General features: G+C 46.8%; 1 protein-coding gene across 1 annotated transcript; it reads right to left on the bottom strand.

The window, feature by feature from the left end:
• Positions 1-967: 967 nt before the first annotated feature.
• On the bottom strand, positions 968-19,373 carry LOC137305496 (28 kDa heat- and acid-stable phosphoprotein-like). Its single transcript, XM_067974343.1, has 6 exons — positions 19,247-19,373; positions 9,931-10,013; positions 8,936-9,001; positions 8,122-8,246; positions 5,972-6,123; positions 968-4,667 (listed from the first exon to the last, which is right to left on the bottom strand). The coding sequence occupies exons 1-6, from the start codon at positions 19,257-19,259 to the stop codon at positions 4,648-4,650; spliced, it is 459 nt and encodes a 152-aa protein (XP_067830444.1). The 5' UTR covers positions 19,260-19,373; the 3' UTR covers positions 968-4,647.
• Positions 19,374-20,047: the final 674 nt, after the last annotated feature.

Here is a 20,047-nt window from a genome sequence, read left to right as displayed (position 1 = left end):
TCCAAGCCTGTATAATTTGGATTAATCTACTTGGTTGATCTAATACCCAGGCCCTCAGTCGATGACATGTGTGCACTTTACAGGGGTCACTGGACAGTGACCAGGAGCAAGAACATTAGCTGAGGGCAACTGTAATGTTCCAACAGCTGTGCTGGTTGAGATGAGTTAACACAGCACTGACTGAAAGTTGAATGTGGTAATCTTTTGGGCTGCCCAGCTCCGTACTACAGTAGGTGGTGTCTTTCCTTCTTAGCCTTTACCACAAAGTAGCTCCTGCCCAGTGTAAATTCTCATCAAGTCAGACAAGAAGTGGACAATTCATAACAGTCCAATCCAAAGTATGGTTCTTGCAGTGACACAAATCACATACACTATAACAACTTGCATTTATATAGCACCTTTAACGTAGTAAAACGTCCCAAAGTGTTTCACAGGAGCGATTATCAGACAAAATTTGATACCGAGCCACATAAGGAGATATTAGGACAGGTGACCAAAAAGCTTAGTCAAAGAGGTAGGTTTTAAGGAGTGACTCAAAGGAGGAGAGGGCTTAGGGAGCAAATTCCAGAGCTTAGGGCCTAGACAACTGAAGGCACGGCTGCCAAAGGCAGAGCGAAGGAAATGGGGCATGAACAAGAGGCCAGAATTGGAGGGGCGCAGAGATCTCGGAGGGTTGTAGGGCTGGAAGAGGTTACAGAAATAGGGACGGATTGGAACACAAGGATAAGAAATTTAAAATCAAGGCATCGCCGGGCAGGGAGTCAATTTAGGTCAGCGAGCACAGGGGTGATGGGTGAACGGGACTTGGTGCGAGTTAGGATACAGGCTGCAGATTTTTGGATGAGAAATTTACAGAGGGTGGGAGGCCGGCCAAGGGAGCAATGGAATAGTTGAGTCTGGAGGTGACAAAGACAGATGAAGGGATTACAGGATGCCTCTTTTAAAAAAAGACCATGAGAAACAAATGGCAATTTCTTCCAGAGGTTTTATTTCAATTTAAATTAAAAAAAGCATTCTTTAACCCTGTGATTATGTTGCAACGCGAGATTGCTGAGGGGTTTCAGCCGGGATGCTTTTGAACAGAAGCCCACGGTACACGCTCAGGCCTCGACAGTTCATTAACCTCATCCATCAGCTTCCGCAGAGAGGACCCTCCAGATTGGCTGTGGCTCCGAGGAATCGAACAAGGGGGTAGGAGTGGGGTTGCCCAGTCATAGAGGGGAACTGGTTGACAAAGTGGGCTCAACATTATCCTCTCCACCTTTTTCTTTTTAAAAAAAAATGATCTCTGCTTGAATCAAACCCAGACAGAAATCTGACCCGTTTACGTCACCCTAACAGAACTCGAGGATAGCTGCAATCCAGTTCTGTCCACATTTTTCGCAAATGGTAAAAAGATTTGGTCTGATAACGGGTTGTGCGCTACCTCGAGGGATGTAAGCAGTTTGGACCGAGAAACTCAGAAACTGGTTACACCGGAGGAGAAAATTTTAAAAAATCGCCTGGTTTCAGATCACCAGCTGCAGTCAGCTGATAACTGACTAATCCAGTAGAATGCCTTTCCTCGTCCCTGCTCCAGTGTTGCTTTTCTCCCCCGTGTCTTTTACGATAGTCTAGAGCATGAGATTAAATTCTGTGCCAAGAGAAACCACCTGATATTCTACAGCATTACCCCAATCAGATTTAAAAATAAGGCGCAGTTTAGATACAAAGCAACTCAAGAAGCCTGTCACCTGAGAATGGATTTATAAAATGAGCTGAGCTCAGCAGGTAAAAAGGAAGATGGGATGTCAAGGGATGCTTACTGTACACGAGTAGAGCACACAGGATGCAGCACTGCCTGAGCTTTAGGCGAGGGCCATATTCCACTCAATGTCTTGCTTGAGGGCACTCTCATGAATGGTGCAGCAGTGACAGGATACAGATCTGCGCCTGTAATTCTCCACAGTGAGCTGCTAACGGGGAATACAGGTGCAGGGCCAGGCCACTGAGAAGGACAAAAAATGCTGCAGGACCAAGAACTAGTTTCATAGAGCTTTTCACTTGTCGTACGGCAGCTGGGACGACTCCTCTTCACAGTGTTTCCCTTGTTCGTAAGCGAGCCGAGGGGGAAAAGCAAAGCCCCAGCTGGACGGGGTGTAAGCGAAGGGCTAAAGGCACATGATGCGGCACGACCGCGCGAGAGCCACAGGTAATGGGGAGGTGGACTGCAAATTCTCCTTCACTTAGACCCCTTACAGCCAAGTTGTATTACGAGCGCTGCTGCATCACCACCGAGCGCTCTCAGCCTACTTACTGCAGAGAGACCAGAAGCAGAACTGTCAGTGCTTAGAGGGCCATCCCCACCAAGGCACAGACCAAGAGATTGTCTCCAGCACAGCCAAGATATACTGAATTCTATCTGGGCAGATTATTTCGTATGCATGGGGGCTTAGGGAGACTCGGCTAAAACAGAGGTCAACATATATTGTTTGTACAAAATAAACCGCATTCTGCCGAAGGAGACAATATCTTTTTAAATAATAAAGTTCACTTGGACCTCCCTTCCTTAATGTGACTAGTTTGCATTAAACCTGCAAACTAATCTATTGGGAGTTTTACTGATGAGCCACTAGCTCCTGAAGTTAACTTCAGAAGTAAGACCAGAAGATGCTGGAAACACAGAGGTCGAGGCAGCGTCTGAACGAGAAAGGACAGGCCTCGCCCAAAACACTAACTTTTCTCTTTCAGACACTCATTGATCTTTTCAGCATTGTATTTACCCCTCCGGTTTTCCCAGCTGGTTGCTCCGCCAAGGCCCAGTGAACCCTGATACACCCAGCACGGACTAAGAGAATGTCTCTAACTCAGTCCTGGGCAACGCAGGCGTCACCTGGGGGCAACTCCAATTGTCTTTCTTACACGTGCCCCCCCCAATAGTGTGTCGATTCTTGCTGGGGCTACGTTTGCGCTTGCACTAGCAGTACCTCGCTAAAGTGGCCCATTCTTCACGTGCCAAGCCAAGGCTAAGAGCGTTAGTGGGCTATTTGACCTCACGGGGCTTCGCAGACGGACCTTTTCACCCAGCCTCTGCATGCATGCATTTACCAGAAGCCACTAGGCAATGGTCGGGAGTGGGATTCCTGGGTGATTTAGTTTAAGTTCCCCTTGCGCTAGGGAAGAAACCAATTTTGGCACCTCCCCGCTCCCACCACTCCGGCAAACCAGACAAGCCAACTTATCACAGGACGGGAACTGAATCTGGGAAGTTTCGATCTGTATGCCGTGCATCTTGTTTTTATTTCAGTTTTCCAGCACTTGTGATCGTTCCTTTGTAACCTTCATGGAGAGAGTTGAGGGGGCGTTCTCCCTTCCTCACCACCAAACCCCGCCCCCTCCCCAATCCCGTGACTCCAAATAAAGCTGTGGTCAAAAGCAAAGCACACACACACACAAAAAAAAGAGGGGAGTGGGGGAACTGTAGCAATTAGATATACTCAACCTGCCTGGAGGAAAAGGGGTTTTAACAAAAAAAAAACTTTCCGTTTGCAACAGTCTTAGATTTACACAGAAGAACAAAGTTACTGACCTTCTTACAATAGAAGCGTTTCCTATTTTAATCAGCTCTTGGCACCATTAACCAATAAAGTTTGCAAAAATACTGGCACGCCAACGGTTTCGTACTAAGAAGTGATGAAAAAAAAACCTCCCAAAGTCTTCAAAGTAAAAGATGCAAACAAGATTAGGGGCTCAAATAAAAATGGTAGAGGATGTGGAGACACAGTAAGAACATCTGCACACTGATGGTGCCAGTAATTAAAAAAAAACCCTTGAAACAGCCCTGCAGTCTCTTTACGCAATTAGAAATGGTAGGGAGTTACGTGTTGAAGCCAATGATTTCATTCCCCCCCCCCCCCCCCCCTCAAAGGCTGGTCTGTGGCCTAAGAAGCTGCCACCCTCCGTACCTCTCCCAAGTGGCCACTCGCGTGTCTTCCCACCTCCCGAAACATGCCCCGTTTTTGCTTTGCGGACTTTGTAATCAGCCACTCCCACAAACTTACAATAAGAGTGGGGGGCTATCCTGGGGGGGGGGGGGGGGGGGGGGGGAGCAGCTCCCGTCTATACCCTTCCCCAAAAAAATACAATCCTGGTCACCTCACTGACGTCATGGTACTATTTATAATTTTTTTTTTAAAAAAAGGAAACCAAGAACGAGAAGGGAGGGTGGTGAACCTGGTGCTTACAGCGGGCCGGTAGCAGATTATCTGCTACATGCGGGCGATTGGAGGACCCTCACCACAAGTCATGCTATTTATTTGAACCCCTAACTGCCGTATAACGCTGACAGACCATGGCACTTTCTTTTAAACAATCACAAGTCTTTCCGTCTTCATTCACAGAATGCCAATGGTGCTTCTAAAAGCACGCAGCTGGATTAAAATACCGTTTATTCGTGGTATCGCAAGAGTAAAATTCAAACAACGCAGTTTCCCCTCTGGCTGTGTGCCGAACCCAGTTGTGAGTGTGGTGCGATGGGTAGTTTTTTTTTTTGTTTTTTTTTGTTTGTTTGCGTTGGGCGGAGAGGAGGGGAGCTGTGTGGGAGCAGACAGTCTGACAGTCCGCCTGTCTTTCCATGTTGCCAGATGATTCGGTAGGGCGGACTTGGTGCTAGGCCTTTGTTTCTTTCACTGAAGGAGAAAGAGAGACGAACACAAAAATTAAATAAACAGAGCTATCTTTGTGCGTGGCAAACGATCAGACATTTACTCCCAGCATCACCACCCTGCTAATTTTCGGAGTCTCCCGTGTTGTTACATCTTCTAGGTCCGTCTCCACCCCCTCCCAAGACCCGTGCCTCAGGATTGCGGCCGACATTCAACGCTCTCCTGCATTTACACAATTCACCGGTCTGTCCTCAGTGTAGGCTCTAGGAATGGAAACCACTGTTCCCACACACATGGTCCCTCTCCTGCTGGCTGACCAGTGGCATACAGGTCCGGCACGTACGGTAAGCCTGCTAGTTGCATTTTCAAGGCCAACAGGAAACGATGTAATACCCAGAACCAGAGGGGAGGACCAATGAAGAGTGCGTCCCCACTGCCAATCACGGAGGTGGCGGGTGGCTGGAAAGTTGATACCGACTAGTGCTGCTGGTGATGCTGGAGTAAAGCAACAGCACGTTTTCATCTCCCGTTCACCCATCACCTCTGTTCACCGACCTACACTGGCTCCCGCTCCACCAACACCTACATTTAAAAATTATCCTCCTCACGTTCAAATCCCTCTATGCCTGCCCCCCTCCACCCTATCTCTGTAACCTCCTCCAGCTCTACAACCCTCCGAGAACTCAGCGTTCCTCCAATTCTGGCCTCTTGTGCAACCCCCCATTCCTTCGTCCCATCACTGGCAGCCGTTTTAAATGGACAGGTCACTGCAGGGCAAGACACTTTTGTGCGATCGTCTTAATTCGTTATCCCATTTTGCACCGACCAATTACGACAGACCTGCAGCCATCAGTACTTCACCCTAATGTTGCACAGCTCAACAAGCACTCTCCAGACAACTCAAATTTGGACGGACGAAAGGTGCTGGTGCACTGCTGCAGTTTAAGTGGCTACAATATCAGTGGCAATACAGCAGGAGATTTCTTGAGGACGGAACAAAGTGAAGAGTTCCCGATCTCTGCCCCTTTGCCATGGAGAAGATCCCACTAGAGGCTGTAGTTCCTTAAGCCCTTGGTATGGGAAGGAAGGAGTCACTGGGCCCATTATGGATTGAAACAACTTCACTTAATCAGGTACAGGAGACTTTTACCCCCATTAATTTGTGCTGGATTAGAACTCAGCCATCAGAGCTGCAAATTCCATAGGGCAACCCCCCGCCCCCCCACCTCCACCAATTTCTCGGCCACTGCAGCCCAGGTCGAACCCCCGCTGCCTGTCAGCACTGAACAGACACCGGCTTACACTGGTTAGTCAATCCCGTCACTGACCTTTCTTATCACTCTCCCGTTTCTTCGCTGCATCTTCACGTTGCTTTCGGATGATGGCAAGCCTAGCCAGGTCAGCACGCGCCTGCTCGGTCTTTCCCTCAAGGTGGAGTTTCATGTACCTCTCCCGTGCTTGCTGTTTCTCAATCTCTTCCCTGAGACGGTTTTTTTTGTTTGGGGGTTTAACAAAATTCATATTAGTCTTACGATTTTTTGACTTAATTTTCCACTGCTGGATCTGGTCAGCCATGGCTCAGTGGGTAACACTCTTGCTTCTGAGAGTCAGAAGGTCATGGGTTTAAACCCCACCCCAAATCCAGGCTGACAGTGCAGTACTGAGGGAGCGCTGCATTGTCGGAGGTGCTGTCTTTTGGATGAGATGTTAAAATCGAGGCCCCGTCTGCCCTCTCCCATGACATTATTTCGAAGAGGAGCAGGGGAGTTCTCCCCAGTTGTCCTGGCCAATATTTATCCCTCAATCAACATCACAAACAGATTATCTGGTCTTTATCTCATTGCTGTGAGCAGGATCTTGCTGTGTGTAAATTGGCTGCCATGTTTCCTACATTACAACAGTGACTACACCTCAAAAAGTACTTCATTGGCTGTAAAGCACTTTGAGACGTCCTGAAAGGTGCTGTATAAATGCAAGTTCTTTTTTTTAAAAAAAAACAAATCTGTTTGTAAAGTCATTAAACAGGCAATGAGACACACCACAGCAAGCCTTAAAGAAATCACATTTCTGTGATTTCTCTTTGGATCAGGGCTTATCCTAATATATGTGCAGCATAAACAAATAAAGAACACAACAAAATCTCCTAAAAGTAATTATTGATGGCCAAAAAAACCTCTGGCCCTTGGAGCAAGTACCCTCCAGGGTAAACATTTAACACAGTACCTAAACCACAATGAATAGTTCCGAATAGAGTCCACTTTGACACAACAGCACATGTAGAACTTTGTCCCAAATGTGTCTCAGAGGCATGAAGGGGGGAAAAAAAACATATGCTGAGCTAAAAGACAGGTTAGCAGGGATGACCAAAAGCTTGGTGATAGGGATGCCTTTTAAAAGAGGAAAGGGAGATGGAGAGGCCAGAGGGATTTAGGGAGGGAATTCTATTTAGCAGGACTTTCTGCTGAAGAGGGCTCTGATGAATAAGGGCTAGAGTCAGAGGAATGGAGAATATTTTTTTTTGGGGGGGGGGGGAAGAGGAGGGAGGAAAACAGAGTGGGGGAGCAAGAGCGAGGAATGGCTGAAGAAGATTACAGAGATAGGGAGGGACGAGGCTATTGAGGGATTGAAATACAAGGATGAGAATTTAAAATTTACGGTAAGAGACTGAGAGCCAATGTACGTCAAGAAGATGGTGTATTGGTAAGTGGGATGATGCAGGATAAGATATGGGCAGTTTTGGGATGAGCTGAAGCCTATGGAAAGTCATAGTTAATAGGCCGGCCAGGAGAGCATTGCAGTAGAGAGAGTCTAAAGATGACAAAGGCATAATCGAGAGTTCCATTGGCAGATGGGCTAAAGTCGGGGAGGTAGAAGTAGGCTGTTTTTGTGATAGAGACGATGTGGAGTCGGAAGCTCAGCTAGAAATCAAACAAAATGCCAAGAGTGCAAACTATCTGGTTCATCCTGAGACACTGACTTAGAATCACAGAGCACAGAAGGAGGCCATTCGGCCCATCATCTTTGTGCTGGCTCTTTGAAAGAGCTATCCAATTAGTCCCACTGCCGCCCCCCGCCCCCTGCTCTTTCCCCAGAGCCCTTCCAACTTTTTCCCTTCAAGTTTATATCGATTTCCCTTTTGAAATTTACTATTGAATCTGCTTTCACCATCCTTTCAGGCAGTGCATTCCAGATTAAAACAACTTGCTGTTAAAAAAAAAATTCGCATTTCCCCTCTGGTCCTTTTGCCAATTATCTTAAATCCGTGTCCTGTGGTTACCGACCCTCCTGCCAGTGGAAACAGTTTCACCCTATTTACTCTATCAAAACTACTCATAATTTTTGAAGACTTGGTGTATGTTTTAATGGAGAATAGGTTACACTGCTTTCTATATAAAGAGCTAACTGGCAATCACATTAAAGATTCCAAGTTTTAAATATGACCACTCAGTCCTGACACAAGACTAAACATTTTCCTTACCGTTCTCGCCTGGAGAGTTCACGGGTAGGAGGATTGAGATCCACATCAGTTATTTTCTTGTTTTTCTGTGCTATTCGGTTTGGGTTCTCGATCTCTATTAAACCTTCGACTCCTTTCTTTTTGGGCTGGGATCACAAATAGTAACAAAAAATAATTCAGATCTCACCTGGATTTCTTATCAAATCCATTTCAATGAGCAAGGATTGTTTCTCCACTTCAAACAAGCAAAAAAAAGCTAATGAATGCACACAGTCCACTAAACAAAAATCTTTTTGCAAACAAATGGATCTCGGCTCGATTTTTATCTGTCCTGTTTCCCCCCCGTCCTTGTTTTATTCAGCACTAACAATGTGCCTCTCAACTTTCAGTTTGCAAACTATCTACACCTGAAACGTTAATCTGTCCTTTCATTTGGATGCTAATGCCTGCACGTGACATTACAACAGGCGATATTTGGCTATTTTAGCTCTTCTGCCTCCCTGATGATAACAGTGCCCCCTTCAAAGATTACAGGATAACTTAACAACGGGTGTACTGATTCTACCTGTGATAAAGTACCGAGTCACAAGCGCAGCACTCTGGCACACTCAGATGAATGCAGGGTTCCAGTTCCAGCTCAATGTCCAATACTCTACCAGAAACACTGAAAATTACACACCAGAGTGGTTAGAATGTGGAACTCGCTACCACAGGAGTAGTGGAGGCGACTATCAGACGCATTTACGGGGAAGCTAGATAAACACGAGGGAGAAAAGAATAGGAATAGAAGGATATGCTGTTAGCACTCATCCCTTTCAGAGTCTAGGGCACTCACCTCTGAATCATCTTCACTGCTGTCGTCAGAATCAGGGTCACTTGCATTTTCTGGCAGGTCTTTAGCCTAAAAGTTTATAAGAAAGAGCTTATTAGCTTGGACAGCAACAGATGGATTCAATCGGTGAATTCTGTGGGAGGGAGGGGAGGCAAGAGACGTCAGGAGTAGAAAAATCTCCACCATTTCCAATGTCTGCAGCACATTTGCTGCACAGTAAAGCATCCTTAACATGAACCCAAAACAAACACCAACCTTCCAGCGTACCAAGTGTACCTGGATGTATTTCAACCACATACCAATTTAACATTCTCCTTCGGCCTGACTGTGGGTTTTGTGGCTGATTATGAGCAGTTTTGCAGCACCCACTAAGAACTAGGCTGACACTGTCCAAACTCATTTCCCTTAGGAAAAGAGACTTCAACTCATTGCAAGATTTAAAAAAAAACTCTCAATAAAGGTAACTGGTAAGGCTGAGGAATGGAAGACTTTGTATTAAGCACTCCCGGGTCAGATATAACATCGATGTAGAGTGAAACTCCCTCTATCCTAATGTGGGACTGTCCCAAATCCCGAAATGTACAGCTACCGCACCAGTGGACACATGCCCACTGCAGCAAGACTGCCCCCATCTTATTTCACACAAGCAGCCAGATGGAGGGAAGTTTTCATTCCAATGGCCTGGGTTGGATTTTAACCCAGATCCCAAAGAGCAAAAGTCCAGTGCCTAACCCACTGCACTAACCAGTCTCTTCCCCTCTCCCTCAGCCCAATTCAAACTCAAATTTCAATGGTGAAAGGCACATCGAGTCTGTTCAACAATGGGAATGCTCCTGGTATGCTCCATCACAAAAGGGTCTAATGGTAGTTGTTGTTGTTGAAGACTCAATGCCCCAGGGGTCCTGACGTGCAAAGTATGCTACCCGTAGCACAGAGTTCTCCAGTGCGCAGGAGTCCCTATGTGATTCAGCAGCTCAACACAGCTGCCAGAAACTTGCCTTTTCTTTCTCTGCTTTCATCTGAGCATCAATCTCATCTGGATTTGTAAACTGCTTCGCCCTCCCCTTATGGCTTCGTTTATCTGGAGGAGTTGGAAAAAAAAACATTTCTATTAGAAGCTGCAAACAAGCAGATGGGACAGTGTGTAGCCAAGGTTTGAAATCTGTGCAAGTTCAGTGTTTAAGGACATAACGGCAGTAATTTCCAAGTCTGTGAGAAGTATTCAATGTTCAGTTATACACTTCAATAAAGCAGTTCTCCTAGTCTTTTTACTCCAAGTTCAAGCAGTGTTGGACAAAGGCTCAATTGGTAGCACTCTCACGTTGGAGTCAGAAGGTTGTGGGTTCAAGTCCCTCTCCAGGGATTTGAGCCCATAATCTAGGCTGACACTTCAGTGCAGTGCTGAGGGAGCGCTGCACTGTCGGATGATCCATCTTTCAGATGAGATGTTAAACCGAGGCCCCATCTGCCCTTCAGGTGGACGTAAAAGATACCATGGCACTATTTTGAAGGAGAGCAGGGGAGTGCTCCCTGGTAAACTGGCCAACGCTTATCCCTCAACCAACATCACTAAAAAACAGATTATCTGGTCATTATCACATTGCTGTTTGTGGGATCTTGCTGTGTGCAAATTGTCTGCCGCGTTTCCTACATTACAACAGTGACTACACTTCAAAAAAGTACTTCATTTGCTGTAAAGCGCTTTGGGACGTCCTGAGGTTGTGAAAGGCGCTGTGTAAATGGAAGTTCGTTCGTTCTTATTTCTATAATTTCCCTGAGATTTTCTTAATTCACTGGCATACAGTTGACAAAACTCAACCAATTGGAGATGGGGGAAATTAATATACAAAGTATAGCTCAAGGACAATTTTATCCAAACAAAATCACAACAGGGGTGCTACTAAATTAAGACAATACGCAATATTTTTAAAACAATGAAGGCAAAGTTCAGACACCAGAGTACAAAAATTTAGGTATATGATCACAGACTATACACGCACTGTGGGCTATATTCTAGATTTCTCTATGAGGAGCTGATTATACAACTGATGTAGGTACTGACAGACACTAAGACATGTTGCTACAGTAGAATTCTTGAATGAAAAAAGATGCAGACGGCATTATATACACTCCCCTTATAAACAGAACCATGAAGGAAAACAACAAGATCCAGACACATTGTTCACTATGGCACCGTGGATGTTAAAGGTCTTCGATCTTCAAACACCTTGATTGCATGAGCCCTTCTCTCGTAGCTCAATTTGGGAGAAGTGGAGTCAGTGTGTAAGTTTCTCTGTCACTGCTGCTCTGGAGGGTACGCACTCTTGCAATCTGGTTTTGATCCAGAACAAACGTGCGTGAAAGGAAATTCCTTTAGTTTCTATTTTCTATATAATAGAAAACTAAAACAATATTCAGTGCATTAAACCATTAAATAATCATTAGGCAGTGTGTGTAGGCACTCAGCCTCTAAAATCATGTAATTCAACCGTCGAACACTTCTATATTAATTAATGACTACACAATGCGCTCTTCCCCATGGCTAACCTACATTAGCCCCTAGTCCCCCGATGCCTCAAATTTAAAGTCCTCATCCTCGTGTTTAAATCCCTTCACTGCCTTGCCCATTCCCATCTCTAATCTCCTCCAACTCTCATCATCAAACTCTTTATTCCTCTGACCTCCCCACCTTCACACTGCCAGTGACTGCCTTGTTTTCAGACACCTAGGCCCCATGCTCCAGAATTCTCTCCTTATTCCCCTCAGCCACTCTCCTTCCCACTCCTCCTTAGACCATCCACAAAGCCCACCTCTGACAAGGTTTTCCTCATCCCACCTAATAGCTCTTTGTTTAGTTCGGCGCCTTTTTTTTATTACACCTTTGAAGTGCTTTGGGATATTTTTCTACGTTAAAAAGGTGCTATATAAATGCAGATTGTTGTTACATGCAGTGCTGATGTAAGCTAGTTAATATAATAAACATTCTACTCATACAACCAGCACTTCCTTCCCCTGCCAACACCTTAAGTGATGCAGAATATTTAATTTATAGTTTGTCATATTAGCCTCAAATCATGACATAACTACCCTACTGAAATAGATTAAATGCTTTTAAGAGTAATTAGATCAGAACCAGAGATTAAATGAACACTCCAGGTCGCTTGTTTAAACACAAGAAACATTTAACTACCATTGCGTCATCCAAGTCCCTAACTATTGTATTAAAGCAGTGATGGTTAGTTTCAATGTTGAGTATTTAAACCTTGAGTGATATGTTAAATAAGGTCCATCCTACCCTTGTAACTGCACTCAATGCTCATCTGACACACCGACATCTAGAGTTGAGACTTGAGTATGATCACACCTACCAACAGTGGTGATGGTAAAAAGCAAACAAGATATCTGGGGGACTTGGCTGACAAGTTCTATTTTTATTTATTTATTTTTTAAAAAGTGGGGTAGCATGGAGTATATTCCTTCAAATAAGAAAGAGCTTGCATTTATACAGCGCCTTTCATGATCTCAGGACATCACAAAGCACTTTACAGCCAATGAGGTACTTTTGAAGTGTAGTCACTGTTGTAACGTAGGAAATGTGGCAGCCAATTTGCGCACAGCAAGATCCCACAAACAGCAATGTGATGACGACCAGATAATCTGTTTCGGTGATCTTGGTTGAGGGATAAATATCAGCCAGGACACTGGGGAGAACTTTCTGCTCTTCTTCAAAATAGTGCCACGGGATCTTTTACGTCTACCTGAGGGCACACGGGGCTTCGGTTTAACATCTCATCTGAAAGACAGCACATCCGATAGTGCAGCACTCCCTCCGTACTGCACTGGAGTGCCAGCCATTACCAAAGGCCTTGGCTTCCACTGATACAAAGTGTACTTCACAGCTCCTTCTGGGCTAAAGGGCGCAAGGTTAGCGTTGAAAGTCTCTGAAATAACATTACTGGCCCTTAGTTACAAAGCATGTGAACTCTCACTGTACAATCAAAATGCAAGTATAACACACCTCTAGACTGCAAGATTAAGCAGCAGAACTAGCGAACAGCAGCAGCCGCTGACAGGAATCCCTGCAGTTAAAACAACTGGTCCACCAACACACCCGATGCACTTCCTGTACCATATGCACAGGGGTTTGAGATATTTTTACAAGATGTTTCCTGGGTGTGAGCACATCCACTGGCCCGTTGGACCAACTGCACTTTCACTGTCACACCAATCTCTCCCTAATGGCCTGGTGAACCTTTGAAACCGGTGATTTAAATCAGCCTTTAAAGTCATCTTACCCCATAGAAAATGGCATCAAAAACTTGGGTGGGTTAGTGCACGGATACTACACAGATCAGTATATATACACTCCACCAAAACCTTAAAAAGAGTAAATTCTCAGCCAAGCTGATCAGGTACTTTTCTCTGCTCCATCTGCAGTCTGCCCACTTGCGAGAGTCGGTTGCATTACAAATCTCCTCGTGGCCAGTGATGTAGGCCCAGGATAGAGAGACAATGGGATTGCGCTTTCAAGCAGGAAAGGCCAGTTTTATTTTTTATTTTTAAAAGTCAAACTGCATCTGATTAATTACATATAGAAAATACAGAGTACTTAACAAAAAGTACTCTCCCTCTATATTTCCCTTCCCCTTTAAGCTTGTGGTCTTTGAGCTGTTGTTTCTTAACATTACTTGCTACTTTGTAATCGCCCCAATATCTGTTCTTTATTGCTTCACTCCCACCATTTGAGGAGGAGGGATGATTAGGGTTTCCACCCCTTGGTGATATAATGCCGTCACACATGGTAAACTCTGGGGACGCTGAATCCAAAACCATATTTGTCTTATGATCACATCCTACCCAGGATGCACTACATGAAGATGAAGCAACTTGGAAGCTGAAATTTCACCCAGATCCCTGAAGGTAAATGTGCAAAATTGCCGATGACATCAAACCCTACATTGTTATTTAACCCTAATCCCCAAATAATCCCACAACTTCAACAGGATTCCAATCACAGTGTTGCATAGAGTATTTAACAATCGGCACATAGTAATTTTTATATCATTCAATCCTGTACTTAACCAAATCCTCCAACTCCTTTTGTACACAGTGGGTTTATTCCAATATGCGGTTTACTTTCAATGCACTGAACTGCAATTCTCGTTTTAACGCAACCCTCAAATCCAATTGTGAAAACTTGGTTTTATTGCAGATTTAATTTATTGCAATTCCTGCTTATGCGCGAGCGCAGTGCACGGAAATCCCGCTTTAATGGGAACTTGTCACCTTTGAACCAGAGGCTTTCGCCTCTCAATCCAATTAGGTTGGGTGGTCAATGTGCCCAGGAACCGGTTTGACCCGGTTTCCAGCTGTTTGTTAAGTGCCGAGGGAGGAACGGAAATCGAATTTCCAAACGGCTCAACAACAACAATAAAAAAAGCTCCCTGACCTGTTGCTGCTCGGGCAAGTGGATAATTCGAACTGTTTGAAGGAATCGAGGACTCGGAAAGATAGTCACAGTGAAGCACGGTATTTCTGAATCTCGGGTTTCTAGAATTCTGGAAGGGAAAACAGGGCGGCTTGGAAGGACTGGGAACCGGGATAGGGAAGGGCAGCGAGAGAGCAAGGCGGCCAATATCGACGATCTCACAATATCGACGTATTCAATCACAAAAGAGCTCAAAAAAATCTCACTTGATGCCTGCCCTTTAGAAGATAAAAGCAAAGAACTTGGTGTGGAAAGATGAGCAATGCAGAAATTGTGTCTTCTCTGAAAGATTTGAAAGCAGAGGATGCAAATTAAGGTGTGCTGGAGCTGGAAAGTCCCAAAGTTAGAGAGGTAGATTCTGCAAAGTGTACTCTGCGGTGATTCAGAGAGTCAAAAAGGTAGCAAAACATTTGATGAATTTTATGCATCGGAAGGGAAAGTGCAGAGACTACTGAATTCTGATTTTCACCAAAAATGTTAATCACAGAATTCTCAGCAGCATAAAAACTCAGGAGACGTGAGCACTTTAATTTTTATGATGTTATTCTGTATTCACCTTTTTAAGATGTGTGATGTTGCACTGTATTCACCAGATGTAAAATGTTGTACCAAATTTAGGCAAATAAAAAAGGTTGTGCACCAGATCAACCTTGATTTTTATTACTTCCCACTTTATAGAAATTCCCATTTTATTGTGATTTGTGAGATTGTCCTGAGTGGTTGAAATTAAGCAGGTTCCATTGTACAATAGTGTAGTAACAAAACTACTAACCCGGACCAACTGGGAGGCAAATAAAATGAGGAATTATCACGAGCGGCACTCCTATGTACCCAACCATACTCATTCATAGGTCTGCTACAGATTTTTCCTTTACGCTTTGGCAGATGAAGGAGGAAGAAAATAATGCCTGATCACATTCTTAGAGTTTCCAAACCAATGAATCATGGGTTTTTTTTGAAAAAAGGAAACTTGGCAGCCATTTACACACAGCAAGGTCCCACAAACAGCAAGTGAGATTAAATGAACAGTTCGTCAGGTTTTTCCCTGGTGTTGGTGAGGGAAGAATGTTGGCCACAACACCAGGAGATTTCTCTGCTCTTCTAATAATGCCATGAGATCCGAAAAGGACAGACAGGGTCCTTGATTTAACGTCTCATCTGAACGACGGCACTTCTGACAATGCAGCACTCCCTCAGTACAGCACTGGGAATGTCAGCGTAGATCATGTGCTGCAGTCCTGGAGTGGGGCTCGAACCCAATGTTCTGACTCAGAGGAGAGAATGCTACCAACCGAGCCAAGCGGACATCGGCTCAAATGAAGATAAAAAAAAGCTGTGGTATGTGCTGATTCTCTGCACACTTTCAAGAGGGAGCTGCACCACTTCTTGACTGAGGGCAGAGATCGCATCATACAAAAGGTAAGTGGATTAACAATTAACATACGCACGGTTAATGTGATTCCTGGACTGATTTCAATAGCCTGAGGGGGCAGGAGAGGAATGTATCCAGATTGTACCCCCCCACATTGGCCCCGGGTTTCTCGCCCCTCTCAGGAGATTACAAGGCTGCAGGAAGGAAAGGCCTAGTCGTGGTGCGCCAGGCATAATATTTTTAGTTTTTTTTATTTGGAGTTTCTCTTGCTGGCACCCTACAAGAGCTTTACAGAAACAGCTGTTTAACTGCATTAAAACATACACAGTCATACAGAAATATGAATAAGATCAGTGGGGGCTTGCTACAGAAATGTATAACTGTACAGGTAGAAAGACTCGAACAGGAGATAACAGTCTGGCAGGTGAACATTCCACATAAATATACTCACCAGCTGCATTTTTTGTAGGAGCACAGGTAAAAATTAAAATTACTTTATAAAAAACACAAGCTTATCTTCTAACTCTGATCAGATGCCAGTTAAAACGTGCGTAGTTCTCAAGGCCCTGAAATCAATCTGTGGGATACTAGCATACAATGCTTAACAAGTTTGCCTGAAATTTGCCCCTCTATTTTAACAAACACTAAAAGAAATGGATTACGCTTCCATCGCAACAGCAGAGAGAAGAATTTCAGATGGATGCACCAAGTGTTTGCCCACTTAGCATCGCTGCCATTTCAGGGTCAAAATCTAAAATAAAAACGTCACTAATACAAAATCTGCCATTTTCTCTGTCTCCAATAATTCTGAAGTTGAAATTTATTTTCTAATTTCTGGTTTTAAAACTGTTTTGAATAAGCCTGGTCACAATTAAAGACTCAACAAATTACAATGTCCCACTGGGAGATTAGACTTGCAGCTCACAGGCATGAGGGTAGATCAGCTCTTACACAGAGCACAGCTCCATCTTACTGCCACCCTTCCAAATGCTGACTCACACACATGATACTCTTAAGTACCTTATTTTAAACATGAGAGGGCCTCAGGTCCTCAGCTCCCTCAATCCATGGGGCCAAGTCATGGCCATCCTCTGCCAGCTTCTGGTAGAAATTTCACTCCCTAAACTTTAGGGCTCATTTCTATAAACTTATAAATTTTGGTGTGGAGATGCCGGTGATGGACTGGGGTTGACAATTGTAAACAATTTTACAACACCAAGTTATAGTCCAGCAATTTTATTTTAAATTCACAAGCTTACGGAGGCTTCCTCCTTCATCAGGTGAACATCGTTTTTTCACATCGTTCACCTGACGAAGGAGGAAGCCTCCAAAAGCTTGTGAATTTAAAATAAAATTGCTGGACTATAACTTGGTGTTGTAAAATTGTTTACAATTATAAATTTTGGGGAAGAGGGCAGAAGTAGTAAAAGACCTTCCAAAAATAGTTTTGGTGCTAATGGAGGCACCGATTTTCTGTAACAGAAATTAGCCAGGATCCCAGTAAAAGAAGCATGTGGATGAGGTAGCAGGGGGCTGAATCAGTGCATCGGGAGGGAAGGGCAAAGGAAAAATATTGGGCCAGGAAAAGTATTTCTCCATGACTCACCAGTTACTGGGGCAGAAGAGCTTTGAAACCTTCCGAATTAAAAAGTGTTACAGGTTTTAAATGTGACCAAGATATTTACTTTGTAAATTCTTTTACATGGTTACTATGACCCCTCTCTTTCCCCCCCCCCCCGCCACCCATTACCGTGACCCCTCTCCTTTCCCCCCCCCGTTACCGTGACCCCTCTCCTTCCCCCCCCGTTACCGTGACCCCTCTCCTTTCTCCCCCCGTTACCGTGACCCCTCTCCTTTCTCCCCCCCGTTACCGTGACCCCTCTCCTTTCTCCCCCGTTACCGTGACCGCTCTCCTTTCTCCCCCGTTACCGTGACCCCTCTCCTTTCTCCCCCCGTTACCGTGACCCCTCTCCTTTCTCCCCCCGTTACCGTGACCCCTCTCCTTTCTCCCCCCGTTACCGTGACCCCTCTCCTTTCTCCCCCCGTTACCGTGACCCCTCTCCTTTCTCCCCCCGTTACCGTGACCCCTCTCCTTCCTCCCCCCGTTACCGTGACCCCTCTCCTTCCTCCCCCCGTTACCGTGACCCTCTCCTTCCTCCCCCCGTTACCGTGACCCCTCTCCTTCCTCCCCCCGTTACCGTGACCCTCTCCTTCCCCGTCATCGTGACCCCCCTCTTCCCACTCCGTTACCATGACCCTCCTCCTCGTCCCCCCTCCGTTACCATGACCCCCCCTCGACCCCCCTCCGTTACCATGACCCCCCCTTGACCCCCCTCCGTTACCATGACCCCCCCTCGACCCCCCTCCGTTACCATGACCCCCCCCTCGATCCCCCTCCGTTACCATGACCCCCCCCTCGTCCCCCCTCCGTTACCATGATCCCTCTTCCCCCCCTCGTTACCATGATCCCCTCTTTCCCACCCCGTTACCATGATCCCCTCTTTCCCACCCCGTTACCATGATCCCCTCTTTCCCCCCCCGTTACCATGATCCCCTCTTTCCCCCCCCCCGTTACCATGATCCCCTCTTCCCCCCACCGTTACCATGATCCCCTCTTTACCCCCCCACCGTTACCATGATCCCCTCTTTACCCCCCACCGTTACCATGATCCCCTCTTTACCCCCCCCTTTACCATGATCCCCTCTTTACCCCCCCCCGTTACCATGATCCCCTCTTTACCACCCCCCCCGTTACCATGATCCCCTCTTTAACCCCCCCCGTTACCATGATCCCCTCTTTACCCCCCCCCCGTTACCATGATCCCTCTTTACCCCCCCCCGTTACCATGATCCCTCTTTAACCCCCCCCCGTTACCATGATCCCCTCTTTCCCCCCCCGTTACCATGATCCCCTCTTTCCCCCCCCGTTACCATGATCCCCTCTTACCCCCCCCCCCCGTTACCATGATCCCCTCTTTACCCCCCCCCCCCGTTACCATGATCCCCTCTTCCCCCCCCACCCGTTACCATGATCCCCTTTTACCCCCCCCCGTTACCATGATCCCCCTCTTTACCCCCCCCCCCGTTACCATGATCCCCTCTTTACCCCCCCCCCCCGTTACCATGACCATGACCCTTCCCTTCCATTACCATGACCCCCTCTCTTCCCCCCCACCTTGACCATGATCCCCTCTTTCCCCCTCCTCCCGTTACCATGGCCACTCTTCTTCCATCACCCCCCCCCCCCCCCCCCAAGGCCCGGTCACCATGGATCCCCTTACCCCCCCCCCCCCCCCCCCGGTTGCTATGGCGCCGCTCGGGCCATCTCCTCTCCCTCCCGCACTCCCCGCTCGGGCGATGTAAACCCGCGGGCCTCTCGGGGGGAGGAGGGGGTTAAACACCCCTCCCGACTCCCAGAAATAGCATCGATTTAAACATATCGCATCCCACTCACTTCCCCGCGGCATCTCGGCTCCGACTCTAATCGATTTACTGAAGGCCCGGCGACTCCCACACGGCGGACACCCGACTCTTCCTTCACAATGAGCCGCCGCCGGCGACCGACGACACTTCCGCTCAACGCGCTGATTGACAGCCGGCTCGGCCTATCACAGCGCGGATGACCTCATGCTTGGCCCTGGGCCAGCCAATCAGATGGGGAGATTCCGCCGAAGCGGCTCCACCTCAATGGGACAAAAATAAGCGGGAGTCATTTGATTGACAAGCGCTTTGAACCAATCCCCTCACAGGACGTCAGCCCGCGTGCCGGGGAGCGCTCATTGATAAAAGGAGGGAGGAAAAAATGTCCCCGGGGCCGCAGTGATGGGGCTAGAGTGGGTCAATTGGAGGGGGAAAGGTGGGGGGTGATGGAAGGGGGGGGGGGGTGATGGAAGGGGGGGGGGGTGATGGAAGGGGGGGGGGGGTGATGGAAGGGGGGGTGATGGAAGGGGGGGTGATGGAAGGGGGGTGATGGAGAGGGGGTGATGGAAGGGGGGGGGATGGAGAGGGGGTGATGGAAGGGGGGGGTGAGGAGGGAGAGGGGGTGAGGGGGTGATGGAAGGGGAGGGGGGCGATGGAAGGGGAGGGGGGCGATGGAAGGGGAGAGTAAGGGGGGCGGTGAGGATGGGGAAAGGGCGAGGGGCGGGTGATGGGACGGGAAAGGGATGAGGGAGGGGGAAGGGGAGGATGGGGTAAGAATGGGATGATGGAGGGGATGGGGAAGAGGGGAGGGTGATGGGAGGGGGGTGGGGGAAGG

The sequence above is a fragment of the Heptranchias perlo genome, chromosome 40, assembly GCF_035084215.1.
Source record: "Heptranchias perlo isolate sHepPer1 chromosome 40, sHepPer1.hap1, whole genome shotgun sequence".
Classification (NCBI taxonomy): Eukaryota; Metazoa; Chordata; class Chondrichthyes; order Hexanchiformes; family Hexanchidae; genus Heptranchias; species Heptranchias perlo.
Note: the sequence above shows the minus strand (reverse complement) of the source record. Positions and strands in the feature narration are given on the sequence as shown.